Source organism: Oncorhynchus gorbuscha, linkage group LG15, assembly GCF_021184085.1.
Source record: "Oncorhynchus gorbuscha isolate QuinsamMale2020 ecotype Even-year linkage group LG15, OgorEven_v1.0, whole genome shotgun sequence".
In the NCBI taxonomy this organism is placed as follows: Eukaryota; Metazoa; Chordata; class Actinopteri; order Salmoniformes; family Salmonidae; genus Oncorhynchus; species Oncorhynchus gorbuscha.
In genome coordinates this window covers 83,613,328-83,634,292 of record NC_060187.1, presented here as the reverse complement: position 1 = coordinate 83,634,292, position 20,965 = coordinate 83,613,328, and the positions used below count along the sequence as shown (strand labels likewise).

Sequence of the window (20,965 nt, the reverse complement as noted above, 5' to 3'; positions counted from 1 at the left end):
GGAAGGGTATGTCTACATTACAGTAGATCCACAAACTCACATCACTTAATTTGTGAGCGGGGGAGTCTCTGTCCTCGACATGGCATTTTACAGTATATTATCTTAGGTTTTTGTTTGCAGGAGAGGCAAAGAAGGCCTTAAGCAGGGCCCCAAAAATGTAATATTAGGTGTTCTTGCGTTCACTACTTTTCCTCCCTAACCCATACTCTTTGTAAAAAGCTCAATGTATTCCTTGTTAATGCTATTTCCAACCATGGCCCTCAAAAGTTGTGCTCTTGAATGTTTTGACCCTGATAACCCTGCTCAGCTTCCCTGCTCAGTAAACCAAACCAAAATGTGGATTACAGTCTCACTTGGTCCATAATGTATGTTAGTGGAGGCTGCTCATAATGGCTGGGAAGGAAGGGCACAGAGGGTGGTATTGGTTCCACAATGAGTTATTTACACTAATTACTGAATTACTACATGGCTTGATGTATTTGATACCATTCCACTAATTATGCTCCAGCCATTCCCATCAGCCCGTCCTCCCCAAGTAAGGTGCCACCAACCTCCTGTGGTGTACGTGTAAATCGTCAACAAATATATGCGCAGGTATTTTTGGGCCGAGCTGCATTTCCCATCGACCATCAGTTCTGGTGACGTAGCAACAAAAGGATTCCAAGATGGGACTCGAAAGTACTATGGTCTGGTAAGGGAAAGAAAAAAAATAATTGTCATGTTTTATTCTTTAAACTAAGTAAGAGGAAGAGTTTGTTTAGTTTAATGTGAACGTGGGTATTTTTTTTTATCATGAAATTGCCGTTAAAATTAGTTATGTAAACACGTCAGGCCAGCAATCCTAGCCATTTTCCTGAGTCATTTTTGGCTTGCTAATGCTAGCTTCGCTATGACATGCAACGGTTATGATTGCAATAAAATATTTCTGAGAATTTTAGAGTAGCTTGGTTAGCAAGATGTACTCCGAGAAGTTGTTTCAAGTAAGGTCGTGATGGATTTTGTAGCAAGTATTTCACCCCGAAACTTATCGTTAGCTAGCTAGTATTCTTTGTTATTTGGTGAACAAGGCAGTAGTTTTAAACAAGGTTCGGTAAACGATCACCCCAGTCTTTGTTTCTGCCTACTGTAAGCTGTTCTGGATAAAAGCTTCCTATGTCAACATCGACAACATTCGCTAGCTAGGCACTTGAATATGTCCCCTACCATCAATCTGTCTAGGGATTAGCAGTAGTATGGGAGAAGGGGGTAAAATGGAGAGTCCTGGTTGGGGAAAACGGTTGGCAGAATGTTATTACTGTTGCCAGTTATAGGGCACACTTAGATGCACGTTGCAGAAATGGCTCCGCCATTTCTTGGTTGCTAAAATTCTAATAGTTATACTTTGTTTGTGACAAAAGTAAGTATAGTGTAGAGCATCACTGTACCATCTAAACCACTGCGAAATATATTTTCCATAACCACATATTGTATTTTCAGCTGTTTTGAAGCTGGTGTACAAAACCAAACGTAAAATACTTTCTTTCAATGAGAATGACATATAACTCGCATTTCTATCTGAATTTGGTCGGTGAGCCCAAAAACGTAGAAATGGCAGCATTAACTAATTTATGCAACCCTGTTCTAAATATAGATATAATACCAGCCACCCTGTCACTGTGCTCTAATACAGGGTTTCCCAAACTCAGCCCTGGTGCACGTTTTTTTTCCGTCCTAGCACTACACAGCTGATTCAAATGAACTCATCAAGCTTTGGTGGTTTGAATCAGCTGTGTAGTGTTGGGGCAAAAAACTAAATGTGCACCCAAGGAGGGGCCCCAGGACCAAGTTTGGGAAACCCTGCTCTAGTGGGCCTTTATCGGGGATGGGCAAGTCCAGTCCTCGGGAGCCTAGTTGGTGTCACACTTTTGCTCCAGCTAACACGTCTGACTCCAATAATCAACTAATCATGATCTCTAAATCAGCTGTAGGGATGGGGGGGAAAGGTGTGACACAACTCTGGCCCCTGAGGACTGGAGTTGCCCCTCCCTGGCCTACATGCTACACTGTGTAACGTATGTATGTACTGTGTTGTCCGTGCGCCTCAGTGTGGACAACAGTGAGTATATGAGGAATGGAGACTTCCTCCCCACCAGACTTCAGGCCCAGCAAGATGCTGTCAACATTGTGTGCCACTCCAAGACGCGCAGCAACCCTGAGAACAATGTGGGCCTCATCACCATGGCCAAGTAAGGAGCTGTGTGTGAGATGTCTTTGTGGTTGTCCTAGGGTCGCAACAAAAAATGTAAACATTCATCATTTAGATATTACAGGATGCTTGTGATTATTTTTAGTGATCGAGTGTAAGAAATGTTTAGTAACTATTGTTCTCTGCGCAGTAACTGTGAGGTGCTGACCACCTTGACTGCAGACGCGGGGAGGATACTGTCTAAACTGCACGCTGTCCAGCCCCGTGGAAACATCAGCTTCTGCACAGGCATCAGAGTGGCACATGTATGTATACTACACAACAATACACTTCAGCTTATTGTACGTCACGACACTGAACCCTGTGTCCTCTCCTCTCCCAGTTGGCTCTGAAGCACAGACAGGGGAAGAACCACAAGATGCGTATAATTGCCTTTGTGGGCAGCCCAGTGGAGGACAACGAGAAGGATGTGAGTGTTCTATCAATGCAGTGTGTTGATAGCTGCATGCATGTCCCCTCTGACATCATTTCCTGTCACATTCTCTCTAGCTGGTGAAAATGGCAAAGCGTCTAAAGAAAGAGAAAGTCAGTGTGGACATCATTAACTTTGGAGAGGAGGTACCAAATATCTTACCTAATATTTATCTGGTCTCATTATTTCTTTATAGCCATCACTGTCTCCCTTATATAACCTCCTTTTGGTCTCCAGGAGGTGAACACAGAAAAGCTGACGGCCTTCATCAACACTCTGAATGGGAAGGAAGGAGCAGGGTCCCACCTTGTGACAGTGCCTCCAGGCCCCAGTCTGGCTGATGCCCTGCTGTCCTCTCCTATCCTTGCTGGGGAGGGAGGAGCCATGCTGGGCCTGGGGTCCAGTGACTTTGAGTTTGGAGTGGACCCTAGTGCAGACCCAGAGCTGGCACTGGTGAGAGGGGGAGGACTAGATGGGTTGATCATCCTCTCACTCTTGTTTTTACACTTTCTAGTTCTTTCTCACTCTCATTGCCTCTTTTTTGGATGATTATTATCGTATTCTACAATCTTCCCCCTTTGATCTTTTTCTGCACTCTGTGCCTTCTCCAGGCTCTGAGGGTGTCTATGGAGGAGCAGAGACAGAGGCAGGAGGATGAGACTCGCAGGGCAGCAGTGGTGTCTGCTACTGAGGCCGGGGTTCCCTCGCCTACCGCTGACGGTGAGACAAATACACAACTCTCCATCTACACCCTGTACACACAACTATAACCCTCCACCTACAAACTAATCACTCATCTATAACTGGCAACCAATCAATGCCCATGCACCATTATCTCTCTCCCCTCTCTGTACTTGGATCTTCCCTGGAGGGAGGCACTGCATATGGGGGGCTAAACTGTTAACCACCTCCTATTCTAGAGTCAGACGAAGCTCTGCTGAAGATGTCAGTCCCCCAGGCTGACACGGCCACGCCCGCTATGCCCGACTTCAGCCGCATGACAGAGGACGAGCAGATTGCCTACGCCCTACAGATGTCCATGCAGGGTGGAGGTCAGTGACATACACCTGTTATAACCAGTTATAACATGCACAGTCAGTCTGTAACATCTGTCCTATCCTACCCAGCAGAGTTTGGTGCAGAGTCAATGGACATGGACACAGGAGCCCCTGTAGACTCAGAGGGTGCTAAGGTACGGCCAACTCTCTCACACCACTGAGATGAAAGTGTACATGTGTAGCGAACATATCCCGCCTGTTACACATGCTCAAATGCTCTTGTTTTTCTAGCGTATGTTAATCTCTCTCTGCAGGATGAGGAGGACTATGATGTGATGCAGGACCCAGAGTTCCTCCAAAGCGTCCTGGAGAACCTACCGGGTGTCGACCCCAACAACGAGGCCATCCGGAATGCCATGGGCTCGCTGGCCTCACAGACAGGATCCAAACCTGACAGCAAGAAAGACAAAGACGATGAGAAGAAGAAATGAACATTTACACAGTAAACATAATAGATACCCTGGCGTTGACCTGTTGACAATGGCTCCTTTAATATAATAGTTGTGCAAACTGTAACCTCAGATGACCTCTAGGTTTTTTTTTGTATCACCATACTCAAACAGTTGAATAAGGCTTTCTTTATCTTTGTTGTGTCAAGGTTAATGATGCATGTTGCCTTTAAAAAATAAAAGTTTGTACTAAAGTGGGACCTTATATCAACCCAAGCACATTCGCTAAGTGTACATTTTATGTGCTGATAATAATAAATAAATTTACATAATTCAAGGGAACACCTCGGCTGGTTGTTGTGGAGTTTTGTGCCAAAGTTGACATGCTGCACACATACTCCTTCCAAAGAGAGGATTGATGACGACACAACAGATGTGGTGGAATATGAACTTTACTTTTAGTATAAAAATGTCAGATAAACATAGATTTTTATTGCAAACTATCCCTGTGTAAACTAGGTCTTTCTGAAAAGCCATGCTTTGTGAAACACATAAGATACATTGTCTAAATTTTGTCCCTGCAGCAAAAGCATGCCCTTGGCTTTGGAGGACATTGTGCCATAAAGGTTGTTTGAGTATACCACTGCCATTTTCAGGAAATGATAGCCAACACTCGCCAGAGCAAGAACAATGCATTACAATATAACACGTATGTACGTCAGGAGTGTGTCAAATTGCATATACAGCTTCCAAAGTTGACACGTTATGAACCTGGCAGGACCTATCTCTCCCCCGTCGTTTCTGGTGACGAACAACTCATGCGTCAAAAAGGAAAGTCGGGAACCGAAGAGCCAGGTAAACAAACCATTTCCTTCTCATTTAAAACTAGATATACATTTCTGCTTGTCACATATACCCGTATAAACCACTTATTCAAATGAATGTTCTTAAATCATTTCCAATTGTAAGGTTTAAATACCTGAAAAGCAGGCGTTAAAAGGCTTCATTGCTTTGACGACGACGTAGAAAATTCTAGCTAGCTAAGTAATGTTAGCTACGCTAGCTGGTCGGAGGAATGCCAGAAGGGAACGTAACTAGTTAGTGTATGTGTGCTGAGGTGGTTGACAGCTCAGTGTGGTAGCTAGCTACATAGCTAAATACACATTCTGTGGATAAAATATCCACATTTTGTGTTCTCGCAAACTCAGCGAGCATAGTTAGCTAGTACAGCTGCACTGCATGAAACATGTGCAACAAGGGGAAAAAACGCTGTCTGAAAATTAGGCCTAGCTATCGGTCTTTCTTGCTGCCTTTGCTGTACTAACTTGCTAACATTAGCGCAGTAGCCAGTTCACACGAGGGCAGTAGGGGAACTCGAACTTTCAAATAAGTTTCTGACTTCCAAATAAAGTGGTTCCTTCTAACTGCTAACTCATTCAACAAGTTTGCCAGGCGTGGGGTTTATTGGGTTCTAGTAATTAACTTACATAGCTACCTGAAATATAGGCTATTCAACATTATGATGATGCACGTTCAAAACAGGAAGCCACATCTACGTTTATCATGAATTATCAAGATTCATAGTATTCGGTCCTGCCTCAGGCTTTGGTTGGGTTGGGGACAACAGTGTTTATTTCTCACTCTTGTGTGTCCGTTCTGCAGGTTTTGTAATCCGGGAATGGGGGACATGAAAACCCCAGATTTCGACGACTTGTTGGCAGCCTTCGACATTCCAGACATCGATGCCAAAGAGGCCATCCAGTCTGTGCCAGAAGAGGGTGGGGAGGGGTCAGGGAAGGTCGGGGGCAGCATGTCGGGGGCCGGGGGTCCCTCGCCAAGACCTTCCAGCCCCACTGACTCACCTCCCAACTCCCAAAGTGAACCTCCAGTGGTCAGTGTGATTGTTAAGAACAGGGTGAGGCCTGACTCCTATGAAGAGACTGAGGGGTCAGATGAAGAGGATGGGGACAGCCCTGGGGGCAGTGGGACAGACCCTGAGGTGGAGACTGGGATGGGAGTCAAGGGGGGCCTGCTGAATTCACAACTGGCTCCTAGGATGCCTGGTTTGGTCGCCTCAGAACCTCTGCTCCAGAATGGGTTTGAGGGGTCCACAGTCACGCTGGAGCCCAGTGTGAGAGACCAGGGGCTGGGCCAGGCGTTGGGCCAGGCCAACGGGGAGCTCTGGTCAACCTGCTCCCCTCCCACTGCGAGTGAAGGAGGGGGCAGCATTGGAGGCGTAGGGGGGTCGGCCTGCACAACCAAACATACAGTTAATATTCTCAACAGACGGAAACCTCTCTCCTCTCATACCTCTGCCGGTCCTATAACCTCCACATCCTCCTCATCATCATTGTCGTCCCCACTCTCTGTCAACCCACACCTCTCTCCTCCCTCCATCCTGAGTGAGGACACTCTGTGCCCTCCCGGGCCTCTTTCCTCCCCCCTTCCCTCCAACGGAAGCCTGAGAGTGGGGGTGAGGCGCATCATGGACTCGGATGAGGACGACTCTGAACCGGATTTGGGAAGCCCTCTAGTGATCCAAGAGAGCCCAGATTCTCCCATGTGCTCCCCTCCCAAATTTCCACGCAGACACCGCCAAGTGTCCTCTTCAGAGCTGTTCAGCTCCCCAACTCCCTCCTCCCCTCCTCTCCTCTCTTGCCCTCCTCCTCTCTCCTCCAAACCCCCTCCCTCCATCTTTCAGACATCTTCCAGCTCTAAACCGCCCCCTCCAGATGAAGTACCCTCCACACCCAGGTCTCCCTCCCCTCCTCCTGCCCAGCCCCAGGCCCGTCAGTCCTGGCTGGCTGCTGCCCTCAGTAACCCCAGACCCATCTCTAGCCCTGTGATGGAGGAAAGAAACCCGGAACATGTGATCGAGGAGAGGGACTCACCAGAGAGCCCCCCGCCTGACCAGACAGGTTCTGCTATGTCCACTGTGTCCAAGAGGAGCTCCAGCCCGGCACCAACCTCGGCATCAACTCCACAGGGGGCTAGAGAGGGAGAGGAGCCCATGGAGAGTGAGCCTAGCCTGGGGTGCAGGTCAGACAACAGTGAGAAGATGGAGGTTGTGGATGGAAGACAAACAGGAGACACGGAGACGGCTCCGGCCAATTCTACGACAACACCAACAGCCCCCGTTCGCCCACTCAAAGTCCGAATCAAAACAGTCAAGACCCCGACAGGCAGCATCACCAGGACAGTGACGCGAGTAGCATCCAAAGGAGCAGGGGGGACCCCCTCAAAAGGCGCAGATGGTTCCAAACCCTCCCCCGGGGGTCGTAAGGTCCCCAGCCGGCCCAAGAGGGTGGCATCTCAGCAGCCTCCGCAGCAGAAGTCAAAGGGTGGCAGCCTCCTGCCTGTGTCTACACTCCAGGATGCAAGTACTGCCATGTTGATGGCCGCCAGCAAGGCCCAAAACAAGATGGCCGCCGACAGCAACAAGCCCAAAGTGTCGGCTACGGCTGTTAGCATCACCAAGTCAGCAGCCCTCCCCTCTGTCTCTTCCGCCTCCCCCAGATTCAGTCCAGGGGGGGCTGGCGTGCGCAGCCTAGGTCAGAAGACCCTGAATGGGGGTGTGTCTGTGTCACCCTCCCCCCTCCTCACCCCTCAGGGGGGCAGTAGACCAGCCTCCATAGTGAACAGTACAGGAGCCATTATCTCCAGGAGCCAGTCCAGTCTGGTGGAGGCCTTCAACAAGATCCTCAATAGCAAGAACCTGCTGCCCAGCTACAGACCAGACCTCTGTACACCACTACCACTGGAGTGGGACCTGCCTCTGCCTGCACAGGTAACAGACCTAGGTCTATATTAGGGGTATTCAACTCTTACACCATGAGGTCCGGAGCCTGCTGCTTTTCTGTTCTACCTGATAATGAATTGCACCCACCTGGTGTCCCAGGTCTAAATCGGTCCCTGATTAGATGGGAACAATGAAAAAACACAGTGGAACTGGCTTTGAGGTCCAGAGTTAAGGTTAATGGGTCTATATCAGCATGGATTCAATATTGCACTAGTAGTGGTTGGGATAAAAGTGCATGTCCAATTTCTGTTAGACCTTGTGTTCAGTAGACCAATAAATCGCTATTGTTGATGTTGTGTATTTTTTATGGTCACACACCAGATAGGTGCAGTGAAATGTGTTGTTTTACAGGGTCAGCCATAGTACTACAGCACCCCTGGAGCAAGGGCCTCGCTCAAGGGCACATATTAATCCCCAAAGGGGAAATTTGATTGCGCCAGCCAATACAATACAAGACCAATGACTATGCATTGTATCTAGAGACATGTCATCGACATAGGTATTGCATTCATGTTGTTCTTCCTTTGCGTCACAGGGCTACCGCTGTCTGGAGTGTGGCGATGCGTTTGCCCTGGAGCGCAGCCTGGCCCGCCACTACGACCGGCGGTCCCTGAGGATCGAGGTGACTTGTAACCACTGTGCCAAGCGGCTGGCATTCTTCAACAAGTGCAGCCTGCTGCTCCATGCCAGGGAACACAAGGAGAGGGGACTGGTCATGCAGTGTTCCCACCTGGTCATGAGACCTGTCAGTGTAGAGCAGATGATAGGCCAACAGGACACCACTCCCATCGGTGAGAGAGACTGTGTGACTTAAATGTAAATGTAAATATCTCACCTAGGACTGTATACATACAGTGCATTCGGAAAATATTCAGACCCCTTGACTTTTTTCACATTTTTTTTCAGTTTACAGCCTTATTCTAAAATGGATTAAGTTGTTTTTCCCCCTCAATCTACACACAATACCCCATAATGACAAAGTAAAAACAGGTTTTTAGAAATGTTTGCAAATGTCTAAAAAATTAAATGTAAATTTGTTTTCAGACCCTTTACTTTGCCGAAGCACCTTTGGCAGCGATTACAGCCTTGAGTCTTGGGTATGACACTATAAGCTTGGCACACCTGTATTTGAGGAGTTTCTCCCATTCTTCTCTGCAGATCCTCTCGAGCTCTGTCAGGTTGGGTGGGGAGTGTCGCTGCACAGCTATTTTCAGGTCCCTCCAGAGCTGTTCAATCGGCTTCAAGTCTGGGTTCTGGTAGGGCTACTCAAGGACATTCAGAGACTTGTCCCGAAGCCACTCCTGTGTTGTCATGGCAGTGTGCTTAGGGTTGTTGTCCTGTTGGAAGGTGAACCTTCTCCCCAGTCTGAGGTCCTGAGCGCTCTGGAGCAGGGTTTTCGTCAAGGAGATCAATGTACTTTTCTCTGTTCATCTTTCCCTCGATCCTGACTAAGCTCCCAGTCCCTGCCCCTGGAAAACATCCCCACAGCATGAGGCTGCCACCACCGTGCTTCACCATAGGGATGGTGCCAGGTTTCCGTCAGACGTGACGCTTGGCATTCATGGTCTGAAAGTCCTTTAGGTGCCTTTTGGCAAACTCCAAGTGGGCTGTCATGTGCCTTTTACTGAGGAGTGCCTCTTCCATCTGGCCATTCTAAAATAAAGGCCTGATTGGTGGATTGCTGCAGAGATGGTTGTCCTTCTGGAAGATTCTCCCATCTCCACAGAGGAACTCTAGAGCTCTGTCAGAGTGACCATCTGGTTCTCCATCACTTCCCTAACCAAGACCCTTCTCCCCCGATTGCTCAGTTTGGCCGGGCGGCCAGCTCTAGATAGTCTTGGTGGTTCCAAACTTCTTCCATTTAAGAATGATGGAGGCCACTGTTCATTTTTTGGTACCCTTATCCAGGTCTATGCCTCGACACAATCCTCTCTCTGAGCTTTACGGACAATTCCTTCTATCTCATGTCTTGGTTTTTGCTCTGACATGCACTGTCATCTGTGGGACCTTATATAGACAGGTGTGTGCCTTTCCAAATCATGTTCAATCAATTGAATATACCACAGGTGGACTCCAATCAAGTTGTAGAAACATCTCAAGGATTATCATTGGAAACTGGATGCACCTGAGCTCAATTTGGAGTCTCATAGCAAAGGGTCTGAATACTTATGTAAATAAGGTATTTCTGTTTTTTTAAATGTAATACCTTTGCAATTATTTCTAAAAACGTTTTTACACCTCATCATTATGGGGTATTGTGTGTAGATTGATGAGGGGAAAAAATAATGTAATACATTTTAGAATAAGGCTGTAACGTAACAAAATGTGGAGAAAGTCAAGGGTTCTGGATACTTTCCAAATGCACTGTAAAGCATCTCAGAGTAGTAGTGCTGATCTAGGATCAGATTTGACTTTGAGATCATAATGAATATTATATAAATGGGGGGGACCTGATCGTAGATCAGTACTCCTACTCTGAGACGCTTTATGAATACTAGTGCAGCGCTGTTTATCAGTACCTATCTACCCCACCTCTCTCTTTACCTTTCACTCCCCTTCCCCTGTATTCCCCTATCTATCTCCCCGTCTCTCTCTATGCCTCCTTCAGGTATGCTCTCTCCCTCCCTTTCCACCTCCTCTGTCCCAGCGTCCTCTGCTCCGGCTGTGACTTCAGCCGTGAGCCCGGTAACCCTGAGCCCCGCCCCCCAGCTGCAGCAGCCAATCATCAGTAAGAAGGCGACAGAGCCGGTGCTGTACACCAATAACAAGTGTCCTGAGTGTAAGGTGCAGTTCTGCAGCAAGGCTGAGGTGGCTGCCCACTTCCAAGAGGTCAAACCAGCCCTTAACACTGTGAGTAGAGCAGTGTGTGTGTTCAAAAATACACAGGACTTTTTCAGTCTAGACACTGTATGTAATAGCTTGTTTCATGGCTTTAGGAGTACCTGCCTTACTGACCTATGCACCCTCCTTTTCCCATCTCTCTCTCCCTCCAGTCCTGTACGGAGTGTTCTCCTCCCATGCTCCTTCCTAACGGCTGCAGTGCCTCTGCTCACGCTCGCATCCACAACCCCCGCCCCCCCTATGTCTGCCCAGAGTGTGGGGGTGTGGCCAAGCAGCCAGCCTTTCAATCCCATTTGGAGGAGGCCTGTCTCCATTTCACACGACGCATCGGATACCGGTGACCTTTCACCCCTCACTCCCTCTGTGGTTGAAGCAAACCTAGTTACTCCCGTAGACACTAATCTAGGATCAGATTACTTTACCACCAATTAGGGCTGTAGCGGTCATGTAATTTTGCAGAAGTCTGCCGGTCTCAAGGAATTCAACCGTTAATTAACGTAAACATGTGCACCTTTGGAACGTCAATATATAATAAGTCTATGTAATGTACACCATCACAATAAATTTATTATTTTAGTCAGGTCTAAAACATTTTGATTTGAAGAAAATGTATTTCAGAAGAAAATAATTTGAGTTGGGCTACTGTAGGCCTATGTTATCTGGCTAAGCTCCATGCCATAGGCTGTAGGCTTGTTAATTTAGCTTTTAGCTGACAATATATGCCTTTTATTTTATATGATTTTATAGTAAGAACAGTATAATTGAACTTAGCTGGGGGGGGGGGATCCCATTACAGAGTGTGTTCGCGTATGAAGTAGCTATGTTGAGCATAAAAGTGATCATTTGAAACGGGTCCTATATTCTAGATTTTGAGTTATTTGAGAACTTTAAAATCATAATCGGTCGACCTCTAATCTGTATGCACTCCAATAGTGAATGGAGGCTGCATGCTTTCCCGCAGGTCTGTTTTGAAGACGACTTGGGTTTTATAGCAGAGCATGTGCTTAATATGAGCAGCTGAGAAATAAATATAACAACACTTATTTCACTCCACACATCAAACATTCTTTGAGGAGCATGTTCTAGCTGCCCTACAGGCATGCTCCTGCTGCCCTACAGGCATGCCCTGGTGGCTCGACAGGCATGCTCCTGCTGCCCTACAGGCATGCCCTGGTGGCTCGACAGGCATGCTCCTGCTGCCCTACAGGCATGCTCTGGTGGGCATGCTCTGGTGGCTCGACAGGCATGCTCCTGCTGCCCTACAGGCATGCTCTGGTGCCCTACAGGCATGCTCCGGCTGCCCTACAGGCATGCTCCGGCTGCCCTACAGGTCCTACAGGCATGCTCCTGCTGCCCTACAGGCATGCTCTGGTGCCCTAGGCATGCTCTGCTGCCCTGGGCATGTTCTGACAGGCATGGTCCTACAGGCATGCTCCTGCTGCCCTACAGGACCTACAGACATGCTCCGGCTGCCCTACAGGCATGCTCCTGCTGCCCTACAGGCATGCTCCTGCTGCCCTACAGGTCCTACAGGCATGCTCCTGCTGCCCTACAGGTCCTACAGGCATGCTCCGGCTGCCCTACAGGCATGCTCCGGCTGCCCTACAGGTCCTACAGACATGCTCTACAGGCATGCTCCGGCTGCCCTACTGGCATGCTCCTGCTGCCCTACAGGCATACTCCGGTGGCCCTACAGGCATGCTCTGGCTGCCCTACAGGCCCAAGGTGCCCTACAGGCATGCTCTGGCTGCCCTACAGGCATGCTCTGGCTGCCCTACAGGCATGCTCTGGTTGCCCTACAGGCATGCTCTGGTTGCCCTACGGGCATGCTCTGGCTGCCCTACGGGCATGCTCTGGCGGCCCTACGTGCATGCTCTGGCGGCCCTACGTGCATGCTCTGGCGGCCCTACGTGCATGCTCTGGCGGCCCTACGTGCATGCTCTGGCGGCCCTACGTGCATGCTCTGGCTGCCCTACGGGCATGCTCTGGTGATCCTACAGGCATGCTCTGGCTGCCCTACAGGTCCTACAGGCATGCTCTGGCGGTCCTACAGGCATGCTCTGGCGGCCCTACAGGCATGCTCTGGTGGCCCTACAGGCATGATCTGGCGGCCTTACAGGCATGCTCCGGTGGCTCGACAGGCATACTCCTGCTGCCCTACGGGCATGCTCCTGCTGCCCTACGGGCATGCTCCGGCTGCCCTACGGGCATGCTCCGGCTGCCCTACGGGCATGCTCCTGCTGCCCTACGGGCATGCTCCGGCTGCCCTACGGGCATGCTCCTGCTGCCCTACGGGCATGCTCCGGCTGCCCTACGGGCATGCTCCGGCTGCCCTACAGGTCCTACAGTCATGCTCTGGCTGCCCTACGGGCATGCCTTGGCTGCCCTACAGGCATGCTCTGGTGATCCTACAGTCATGCTCTGGCTGCCCTACAGGCCCTACAGGCATGCTCTGGCGGCCTTACAGGCATGCGCCGGCTGCCCGACAGGCCCTACAGGCATGCTCCGGCTACCCTACAGGCATGCTCTGGCGGCCTTACAGGCATTGCTCTGACGGCCTTACAGGCATGCTCCGGCTGCCCTACAGGTCCTACAGGCATGCTCTGGCTTCCCTACAGGTCCTACAGGCATGCTCTGGCTTCCCTACAGGTCCTACAGGCATGCTCTGGCTGCCCTACAGGCATGCTCTGGTTGCCCTACAGGCATGCTCTGGTTGCCCTACGGGCATGCTCTGGCTACCCTACGGGCCTGCTCTGGTGGCCCTACGGGCATTCCCTGGCGGCCTTACAGGCATGAGCCGGCTGCCCGACAGGCATGCTCTGGCTGACCTACGGGCATGCCCTGGCTGCCCTACAGGCATGCTCTGGTGATCCTACAGGCATGCTCTGGCTGCCCTACAGGCCCTACAGGCATGCTCCTGCTGCCCTGCAGGCATGCTCCTGCTGCCCTGCAGGCATGCTCCTGCTGCCCTACAGGCATGCTCCTGCTGCCCTACAGGCATGCTCCGGTGGCCCTACAGGCCCTACAGGCATGCTCCTGCTGCCCTACAGGCATACTCCGGTGGCCCTACAAGTCCTACAGGCATGCTCCGGCTTCCCTACAGGCATGCTCCGGCTGCCCTACAGGCATGCTCCGACTGCCCTACTGGCATGCTCCTGCTGCCCTACAGGCATACTCCGGTGGCCCTACAGGCATGCTCTGGCTGCCCTACAGGCCCAAGCTGCCCTACGGGCATGCTCTGGCTGCCCTACGGGCCTGCTCTGGCGGCCCTACGGGCATGCTCCTGCTGCCCTACAGGCATGCTCCTGCTGCCCTACAGGCATACTCCGGTGGCCCTACAGGCATGCTCTAGCTGCCCTACAGGCCCTAGCTGCCCTACAGGCCCTAGCTGCCCTACAGGCATGCTCTGGCTGCCCTACGGGCATGCTCTGGCGTCCCTACGGGCATGCTCTGGCTGCCCTACAGGCATGCTCTGGCTGCCCTACAGGTCCTACAGACATGCTCTGGCGGCCCTACAGGCATGCTCTGGCGGCCTTACAGGCATGCTCTGGCTGCCCTACAGGTGCTATTCCGCCCAAACTCTGTATGCCATGGGTTCTCCAGCCCTGTTCCTGTAGCTACCCAGTGCTCCATTTGAGAAACCAAGTGAAATCTTTTTGAGAACATCGGTAGTGACATATTTTCGCAACGAAACATATTTCACTAAACTGTTGACAGCCCGTCTGCGCGCTGGAGATAGGGGAGGATATGGAGACGCATGGTGGTGAGATTCTGTATAGCTAAAGGTAATGTGTCACCCAATTAATTATGAAAATATAAAAAATGCACTTACTAGGCTATTCAAAATCTAATTCACTATCATTGTAGGCTAACTGTAAGCTGCCCTGCCCGATAAATGAAGCAACAACATGGCCTAGGCCTATACGTTCTCTTCCAGACTCATGGATAGAAATGTTGGAGCGTAGCATAAGGTAACCAGTCCATCCAGTATGCATAATAATACAGCCCACGCTGAAAGGCCATTGCTAGAATTATTTTAATTTTGTAGTATAGGCTAGACCAATTATGTACCAAAGACATCTTAAATCAGTTTTGTTTTATGTTTTTCTACCATGCATAATATGCTATGTATTGTATAACAGTCTTGGGCTCATAATAGAAGCCTATGCATAAGCTCTAATGTGTGTTTGGAATCATCACCTTAGAAAGCGCTGTCCATTTCGTTGTGTTAGGCTTTGAAACAACATCCACAACGACCATATTTTGCATTGGTCCAACCTGCTGTTGAACTTTCTTCAAATTAATTATCACAGTGAGTTTTAAAAGTACGATAGTCCTACTGTTTTGATGATTAGTGTTTGATTATATTTTCCATTGATGTCAGAGTGGTTAGAGGACGGTAGAGCCCTGAGTACCAGGCCATTAGGACCTGATGGAGGGACAGTAGAGCCCTGAGTACCAGGCCATTAGGACCTGATGGAGGGACAGTAGAGCCCTGAGTACCAGGCCATTAGGACCTGATGGAGGGACAGTAGAGCCCTGAGTACCAGGCCATTAGGACCTGATGGAGGGACAGTAGAGCCCTGAGTACCAGGCCATTAGGACCTGATGGAAGGACAGTAGAGCCCGGAGTACCAGGCCATTAGGACCTGATGGAGGGACAGTAGAGCCCGGAGTACCAGGCCATTAGGACCTGATGGAGGGGTAGTAGAGCCCTGAGTACCAGGCAATTAGGACCCGATGGTAGTTAGCGTCTTGAGTACTATTAACACATGTCCAGAGTGCATAAGAGGAGATTACCATGACTCAACAATCACGTGGAATTTTACTGTGGTCATGACTCGTGACTGCCAGTGTGTTGGTAATATAGTCACCGCAACAGCCACCAACCCATGCTTTAACTATTAGGAGGATGAAGAAATATCTGACACTGAATCAGTGTTTAGGGACAACATCTACAACGATGTTTCTCTGTCTGTCTGCAGGTGTTCTAGTTGTCAGGTGGTGTTCGGAGGGTTAAACTCGGTCAAGTCCCATATCCAGACAGCCCACTGTGAGGTGTTCCATAAGTGTCCCAGCTGCCCGATGGCCTTCAAGTCCTCCCCCAGCGCCCAAAGCCACATCAACACCCAGCATCCCACACTCACTGGAGGACAGGCCAAGTATGTACACACACACACACACACACACACACTTGTGTTCTCAGATTTTTTACATTTACATTTTTACATTTCACCTTTATTTAACCAGGAAGGCCAGTTGAGAACAAGTTCTTATTTACAACTGCGACCTGGCCAAGATAAAGCAAAGCAGTGCGACACAAACAACAACACAGAGTTATACATGGAATAAACAAACATACAGTCAATAACACAATAGAAAGAGAAAAAAAGTCTATATACAGTGTGCAAATGGAGTAAGGAGTTAAGGCAGTAAATAGGCCATAGTAGCGAAGTAATTACAATATAGCAATTAAACACTGGAGTGATAGATGAGCAGATTATGATGTGCAAGTAGAGATACTGGTGTGCAAAAGTGAGGTAGGTAGCTTGGATGGGCTATTTAGGTAGATTGGATGGGCTATTTAGGTAGATTGGATGGGCTATTTACAGATTGGCTGTGTACAGCTGCAGCGATCGGTATGCTGCTCAGATAGCTGATGCTTCAATTTAGTGAGGGAGATATAAGTCTCCAACTTCAGCAATTTTTGCAATTTGTTCCAGTCATTGGCAGCAGAGAACTGGAAGGAAAGGCGACCAACAGAGGTGTTGGCTTTGGGGGTGACCAGTGAGATATACCTGCTGGAGCGCGTGTTATGGGTGGGTGTTATGGTGATCAGTGAGCTGAGATAAGGCGGAGCTTTACCTAGCAAAGACGACCTGGAGCCAGTGGGTCTGGCGACTAATATGTAGCGAGGGCCAGCCGATGAGAGCATACAGGTCGCAGTGGTGGGTAGTATATCGGGCTTTGGTGACAAAATGGATGGCACTGTGATAGACTGCATCCAGTTTGCTGAGTAGAGTGTTGGAGGATATTTTGTAAATGACATCGCCGAAGTCAAGGATCGGTAGGATAGTCAGTTTTACGAGAGTATGTTTGGGAAGGAGAGTTGACTGTCTAACCAGACACCTAGGTATTTGTAGTTGTTCACATATTCTAAGTCAGAACCATCCAGAGTAGTGATGCTAGTCGGGCGGGTGGGTGCGATCGGTTGAAGAGCATGCATTTAGTTTTACTAGCATTTAAGAGCAGTTGGAGGCCACGGGAGGAGTGTTGTATGGCATTGAAACTTATACCCTTCACTCCTTCCTTACAGGATGATCTACAAGTGTGTGATGTGTGACACAGTATTTACCCAGAAGCCACTGCTGTACGTCCACTTTGACACCCACCTAGTCAAGCAGAAGGTGCACGTGTTCAAGTGTCCTGAGTGCCCCAAGCTCTACGCGCAGAGAAGTTCCATGCTGGAGCACATCAAGGTACATCTATGGGTTCCCCTCTCACACAGTCCTTCTCCAGACTGGGTTTGGGTCAGTCAGTTCTGTTGATATGAAATGTAGCTTAACTTTCCTCCATCTCCCTATCTGCTGTGTTCCTTTCTCTATTCTCCTCCCCCTTCCCTCGCTCAGACTACTCACAGAGGCCCTGCGGTCAAACAGGAAGTTCCCGTTGCCATGGCGCCCTCCCCCGCCCCTCCCCCCCGGGTGCGTAGCTTGGTGAAGACCGAGAGCTCTGACGGAGAGGAGTGGGGAAGGGAGGAAGAGGAGGATGAAGAGAGGGATGGAGAGAGCAGTAAGACAAGCCCAGGGTGGAGCTGTGCTCCCTGCCACGCCCGCTATGCTGACAGAGAGGACTACATTACCCATATGGCCGAGCAGCATGGCAAGGTCAGGAACATAGCCTGCACATAGACAGTTAAATGTTTCATGCAGTAGTGATATACTGTTTGATGTGCAGTACAGTAGATTGATTCTGAATCGGTTCTAACTGATCAGTGATCCATTGTATCTTCTGACCCTCTAGGTCAGACCTACTCTACTGCCGGCCCACGGGCCCAGTCCTGCCCAAAATTAATCCCTAACTGGCCCTTAAACGAATCACCTAATCACCACAGGCCCAATCCTCACTTGAGAAAAGTTATGCTTAATACGTCACTTACGTTCTTCCATCAAAATACGATCAGAGTTTATTTATGCTCAACTTTGAGCTCCCCAGGTGTTTCTCAAGTTGGGATTGGGCCCGATCATATAGGTTATAAAGTCATATCATGTATATCTAAGTTCTGGAGCACAGTCACCTCTCACATGAAGTGGAGGGATCCAGGAAAGTTTGCCCTCTTTTTTTTCTTTGAAGAACAGATTTTCAGCCGTTTTTCTCAGTAAGCATCATTGTCTTTAGTAGCCTTTCTGTTTTTAAACTAGGGGAGCTGAGGGGACTGTTCACTGTAAGGTGCCTGTGTTTTGTGTAGATCCTGAAGAAGTTCCCGTGTAGTCTGTGTGAGAACTCCTTCTCCTCCACGTCCAGCCTCAGACGCCACATCAGAGTCAAACACAAGGGCATGAAACGAGCATTCCACTGCCGGTGAGTATGCACACTACACCCTAACCCCTATATACCCTACCCCCACGTCAGAGTCTAAATGAGTCATCCACTAAGTATGCACACTACACGCTAACCCCTATACTACCCTACAACAGCTGTATCTCACCTTGACCCCTACACTAAACCCTAACGTGTGTTTGTGTGTGTAGGTTGTGTGGTGAGGGTAAGAGGACGTTCAGCAGTAGACTAGTGTTGGAGAGACATGTCCAGCTGAGACACGGCATGTCAGCTCTGGACACAAAGGTACAGTTCCACTTTCTCTCACAACTACCGACTGCAGCCTTTATATAGGAAGACCGGTTATTAATGCTAAATGTCATTAACTCTAATTCTCTATGTCTGTCTGTCAGCGAGGGAGGGGTGCAGAAGGGGCCGACAGTTCCTCGGAGCAGGACGGAGGCTCCAACCCTCCGTTCACTGTTTCAGCTGAGGAAGACGGAGGAGGAGGGTTGAAGGCTGAGGAGGAAGAGGACGATGTGACCGAGGGCATCATCCCTGCTAAGAGACCTCGCGTCACCTCCTCGGCCCCCCCTCCCCAGCCAGAGTCTGGGTTCCACTGTACTCCGTGTGGCTTCACCACCGAGGACCGCGCCGTCTTCCTGGACCACATCCCCCAACACCGCTCAGAGGCCCTGGGGGGAGGAGTCAGCCTGCAGTGTCTACAGTGTGGAGCCTGCTTTGCCTCCGCCCCTCCCTCTCCCGCCACCGCTTCATCAGCCACAGGGTTCGAGACACGCCCCCTGACAACCACAGCCGTCACGGCCATAACGACTGCTCCCTGACACCATCGCCCGGCAACGGCGGTAACCACGGTGACGGGAGTCCCAGAGGGGGTTCCCTGCCGGGGTCTCCCTCTTCCTCGTCTCACCCCCCCACACCGCTGGGGGAGGACGGGGAGGGCAGGGTGGGGTGTAGGGTGTGTGGGAAACGCTTTGAGAAGGTTTCAGATCTGAACACACACTTCAGGACTCACGGCATGGCCTTCATCACCGCACGCAAGACAGACAAACCTGTCTGAGAGAGAGGGAAGGGAAGGTAGAGAAGGAGGAGGAGGAGAGAGAGAGAGGAGATAATATTTTGGAGGGAAGGAGGGTGAGAGAGTACTATAAACTGCAGATATTTTAGTAAGAGAGAGGAGGTATGGGAAGGAAAGCTCTTCACTGTAAACTGTTCTTCAGCAGTGTGTTCCTGTCATCACTTATCCAACACACAAGCACATTGTGATAAGTTGTTGTTTTCATTCAATTCTTTCTTATTGAATTTTCTGTCACATTTGTTATATGGCAGCCATAACCTGTATGTTTGTCTGACTGATTCTGGACGCAGTACCTCAGGTGATGTACCTGTCTAAACTGAGCTAGTATTAATATCTTCTCACTGAGTTGTAAACAATGGAGGCTGTTGAGGGGAGGACGGCTCATAATAATGGCTGGAACGGAACACATGGAAAGGCATCAAACACATGGTTTCCATGTATTTGAAACCATTCCATTCCACTCCAACCATTACCACGAACCCATCCTCCCCAATTAAGGTGCCACCAACCTCCTTTGGTTGTAAATGAGTTATGACACGGATTATTACAGGTTATATTACAAAATAACACTTCCATTCAGAAGTGTACTTTTTAAAATGGAGACGGTTAACCACCAGTCAGTCTACAGCTGAGTTCTATTAGGTTTCTGTTGTCTGTCATCAACAGGGAATGTGACTGGTGTTGGAAGAGACTAGTCAGCATGGGGGTGTGATTTGCTTATCGATTTGAATGTGTTTTCTATGGTTCATCCAAGCACAGAATCTCACAGTGGATTGGTGACAGCCACCACTGGTCTTTCTCTGTGTAGAGCCCGTCCCAGTTCTCATTCTCACTATTGCATTGATTTTCTTATAGTTTTGTTCATAGTATTTGATTTAAGGGTTTGTGTATGTGCAGGTATTTGTTTTTCATTGTAAACTCTGGATTGGCTTTGTCTGTTGAATGTTATCCGTTCTCATCCCCGTCCGTCTAGCCATATAGTATGATCAGGGATGAGATTGGCTCCACAGAGACGTCAGGCAGGCAGAGTATTCCTGTTGATCCTGCCTTGTAACATCAGAAAACATCCCATCTCAAGATGACCCTCTATAACCTGGAGGGGTTGGGTTGGACCCTTCCATTACTAAAGTGTGGTTGTACTTGACCACAACTGAACCATAACCATGTAAATATGAGTACTAGACATCTATCCTCTTTCTCTCTCTGAGAGGGAGGGAGATATGGATGGAGTGATAGTGAAACTCCTGGTGTAGGAGGAGAGGTGTGAAGGGTTGAGCACAGTGATTGTATGCTAAAGAAAAGCATGTAAGGCGTGTTGAACTACAGTAAAACATCAAATAAAAAGATACTTTAACTTAAAGATTAGTCACCAATCAGCGGTGTTAACTGTTCTCTTCTACTCTTTTGATAAAGGTATTGTGTGCGTGTCTCCAGCTAGAGTTTCTTCAGTCTTCAGAGATTACAATGTTAACACACAGCCCTCTTTCCCCCTGTAACCCAATTCTATGTTTTCTTTCTTGCGTAGAACATTTCTAATAAAATACCCAGAGATAAAGTGATTATTATATTCTGAGTCTTATTTG

General features: G+C 49.2%; 2 protein-coding genes across 3 annotated transcripts; both read left to right on the top strand.

Moving 5' to 3' along the window:
- Window positions 1-572: 572 nt before the first annotated feature.
- Window positions 573-4,446, top strand: LOC123996523 (26S proteasome non-ATPase regulatory subunit 4-like). Of its 2 annotated transcripts, none has more exons than XM_046299924.1 (10): window positions 573-691; window positions 2,085-2,225; window positions 2,376-2,490; window positions 2,568-2,654; window positions 2,735-2,803; window positions 2,895-3,110; window positions 3,269-3,377; window positions 3,578-3,709; window positions 3,788-3,849; window positions 3,970-4,446. In XM_046299924.1, the coding sequence occupies exons 1-10, from the start codon at window positions 666-668 to the stop codon at window positions 4,144-4,146; spliced, it is 1,134 nt and encodes a 377-aa protein (XP_046155880.1). In that variant the 5' UTR covers window positions 573-665; the 3' UTR covers window positions 4,147-4,446. The 2 variants fall into 2 exon arrangements, with proteins under 2 accessions (XP_046155880.1, XP_046155879.1); XM_046299923.1 differs by having other exon boundaries at window positions 3,785-3,849.
- A 357-nt stretch (window positions 4,447-4,803) lies between these two features.
- Window positions 4,804-20,941, top strand: LOC123998256 (zinc finger protein 687a-like). Its single transcript, XM_046303306.1, is given in 12 exon segments — window positions 4,804-4,959; window positions 5,767-7,891; window positions 8,439-8,694; window positions 10,512-10,753; window positions 10,897-11,081; window positions 15,730-15,906; window positions 17,061-17,223; window positions 17,374-17,631; window positions 18,213-18,325; window positions 18,496-18,589; window positions 18,697-19,033; window positions 19,036-20,941. Coding segments are annotated over 11 exon segments (4,263 nt in total). The 5' UTR covers window positions 4,804-4,959; window positions 5,767-5,782; the 3' UTR covers window positions 19,365-20,941.
- Window positions 20,942-20,965: the final 24 nt, after the last annotated feature.

What these genes read in the sequence shown, in the direction of transcription:
- LOC123996523 (XM_046299923.1), top strand. Translation starts at nt 666, where the DNA reads ATGGGACTCGAAAGTACTATGGTCTG. An exon ending in CTCGAAAGTACTATGGTCTG is followed by an intron (nt 692 to 2,084) that starts GTAAGGGAAAGA and finishes CGTGCGCCTCAG; the next exon opens with TGTGGACAACAGTGAGTATA. An exon ending in CAGACCCAGAGCTGGCACTG is followed by an intron (nt 3,111 to 3,268) that starts GTGAGAGGGGGA and finishes TGCCTTCTCCAG; the next exon opens with GCTCTGAGGGTGTCTATGGA.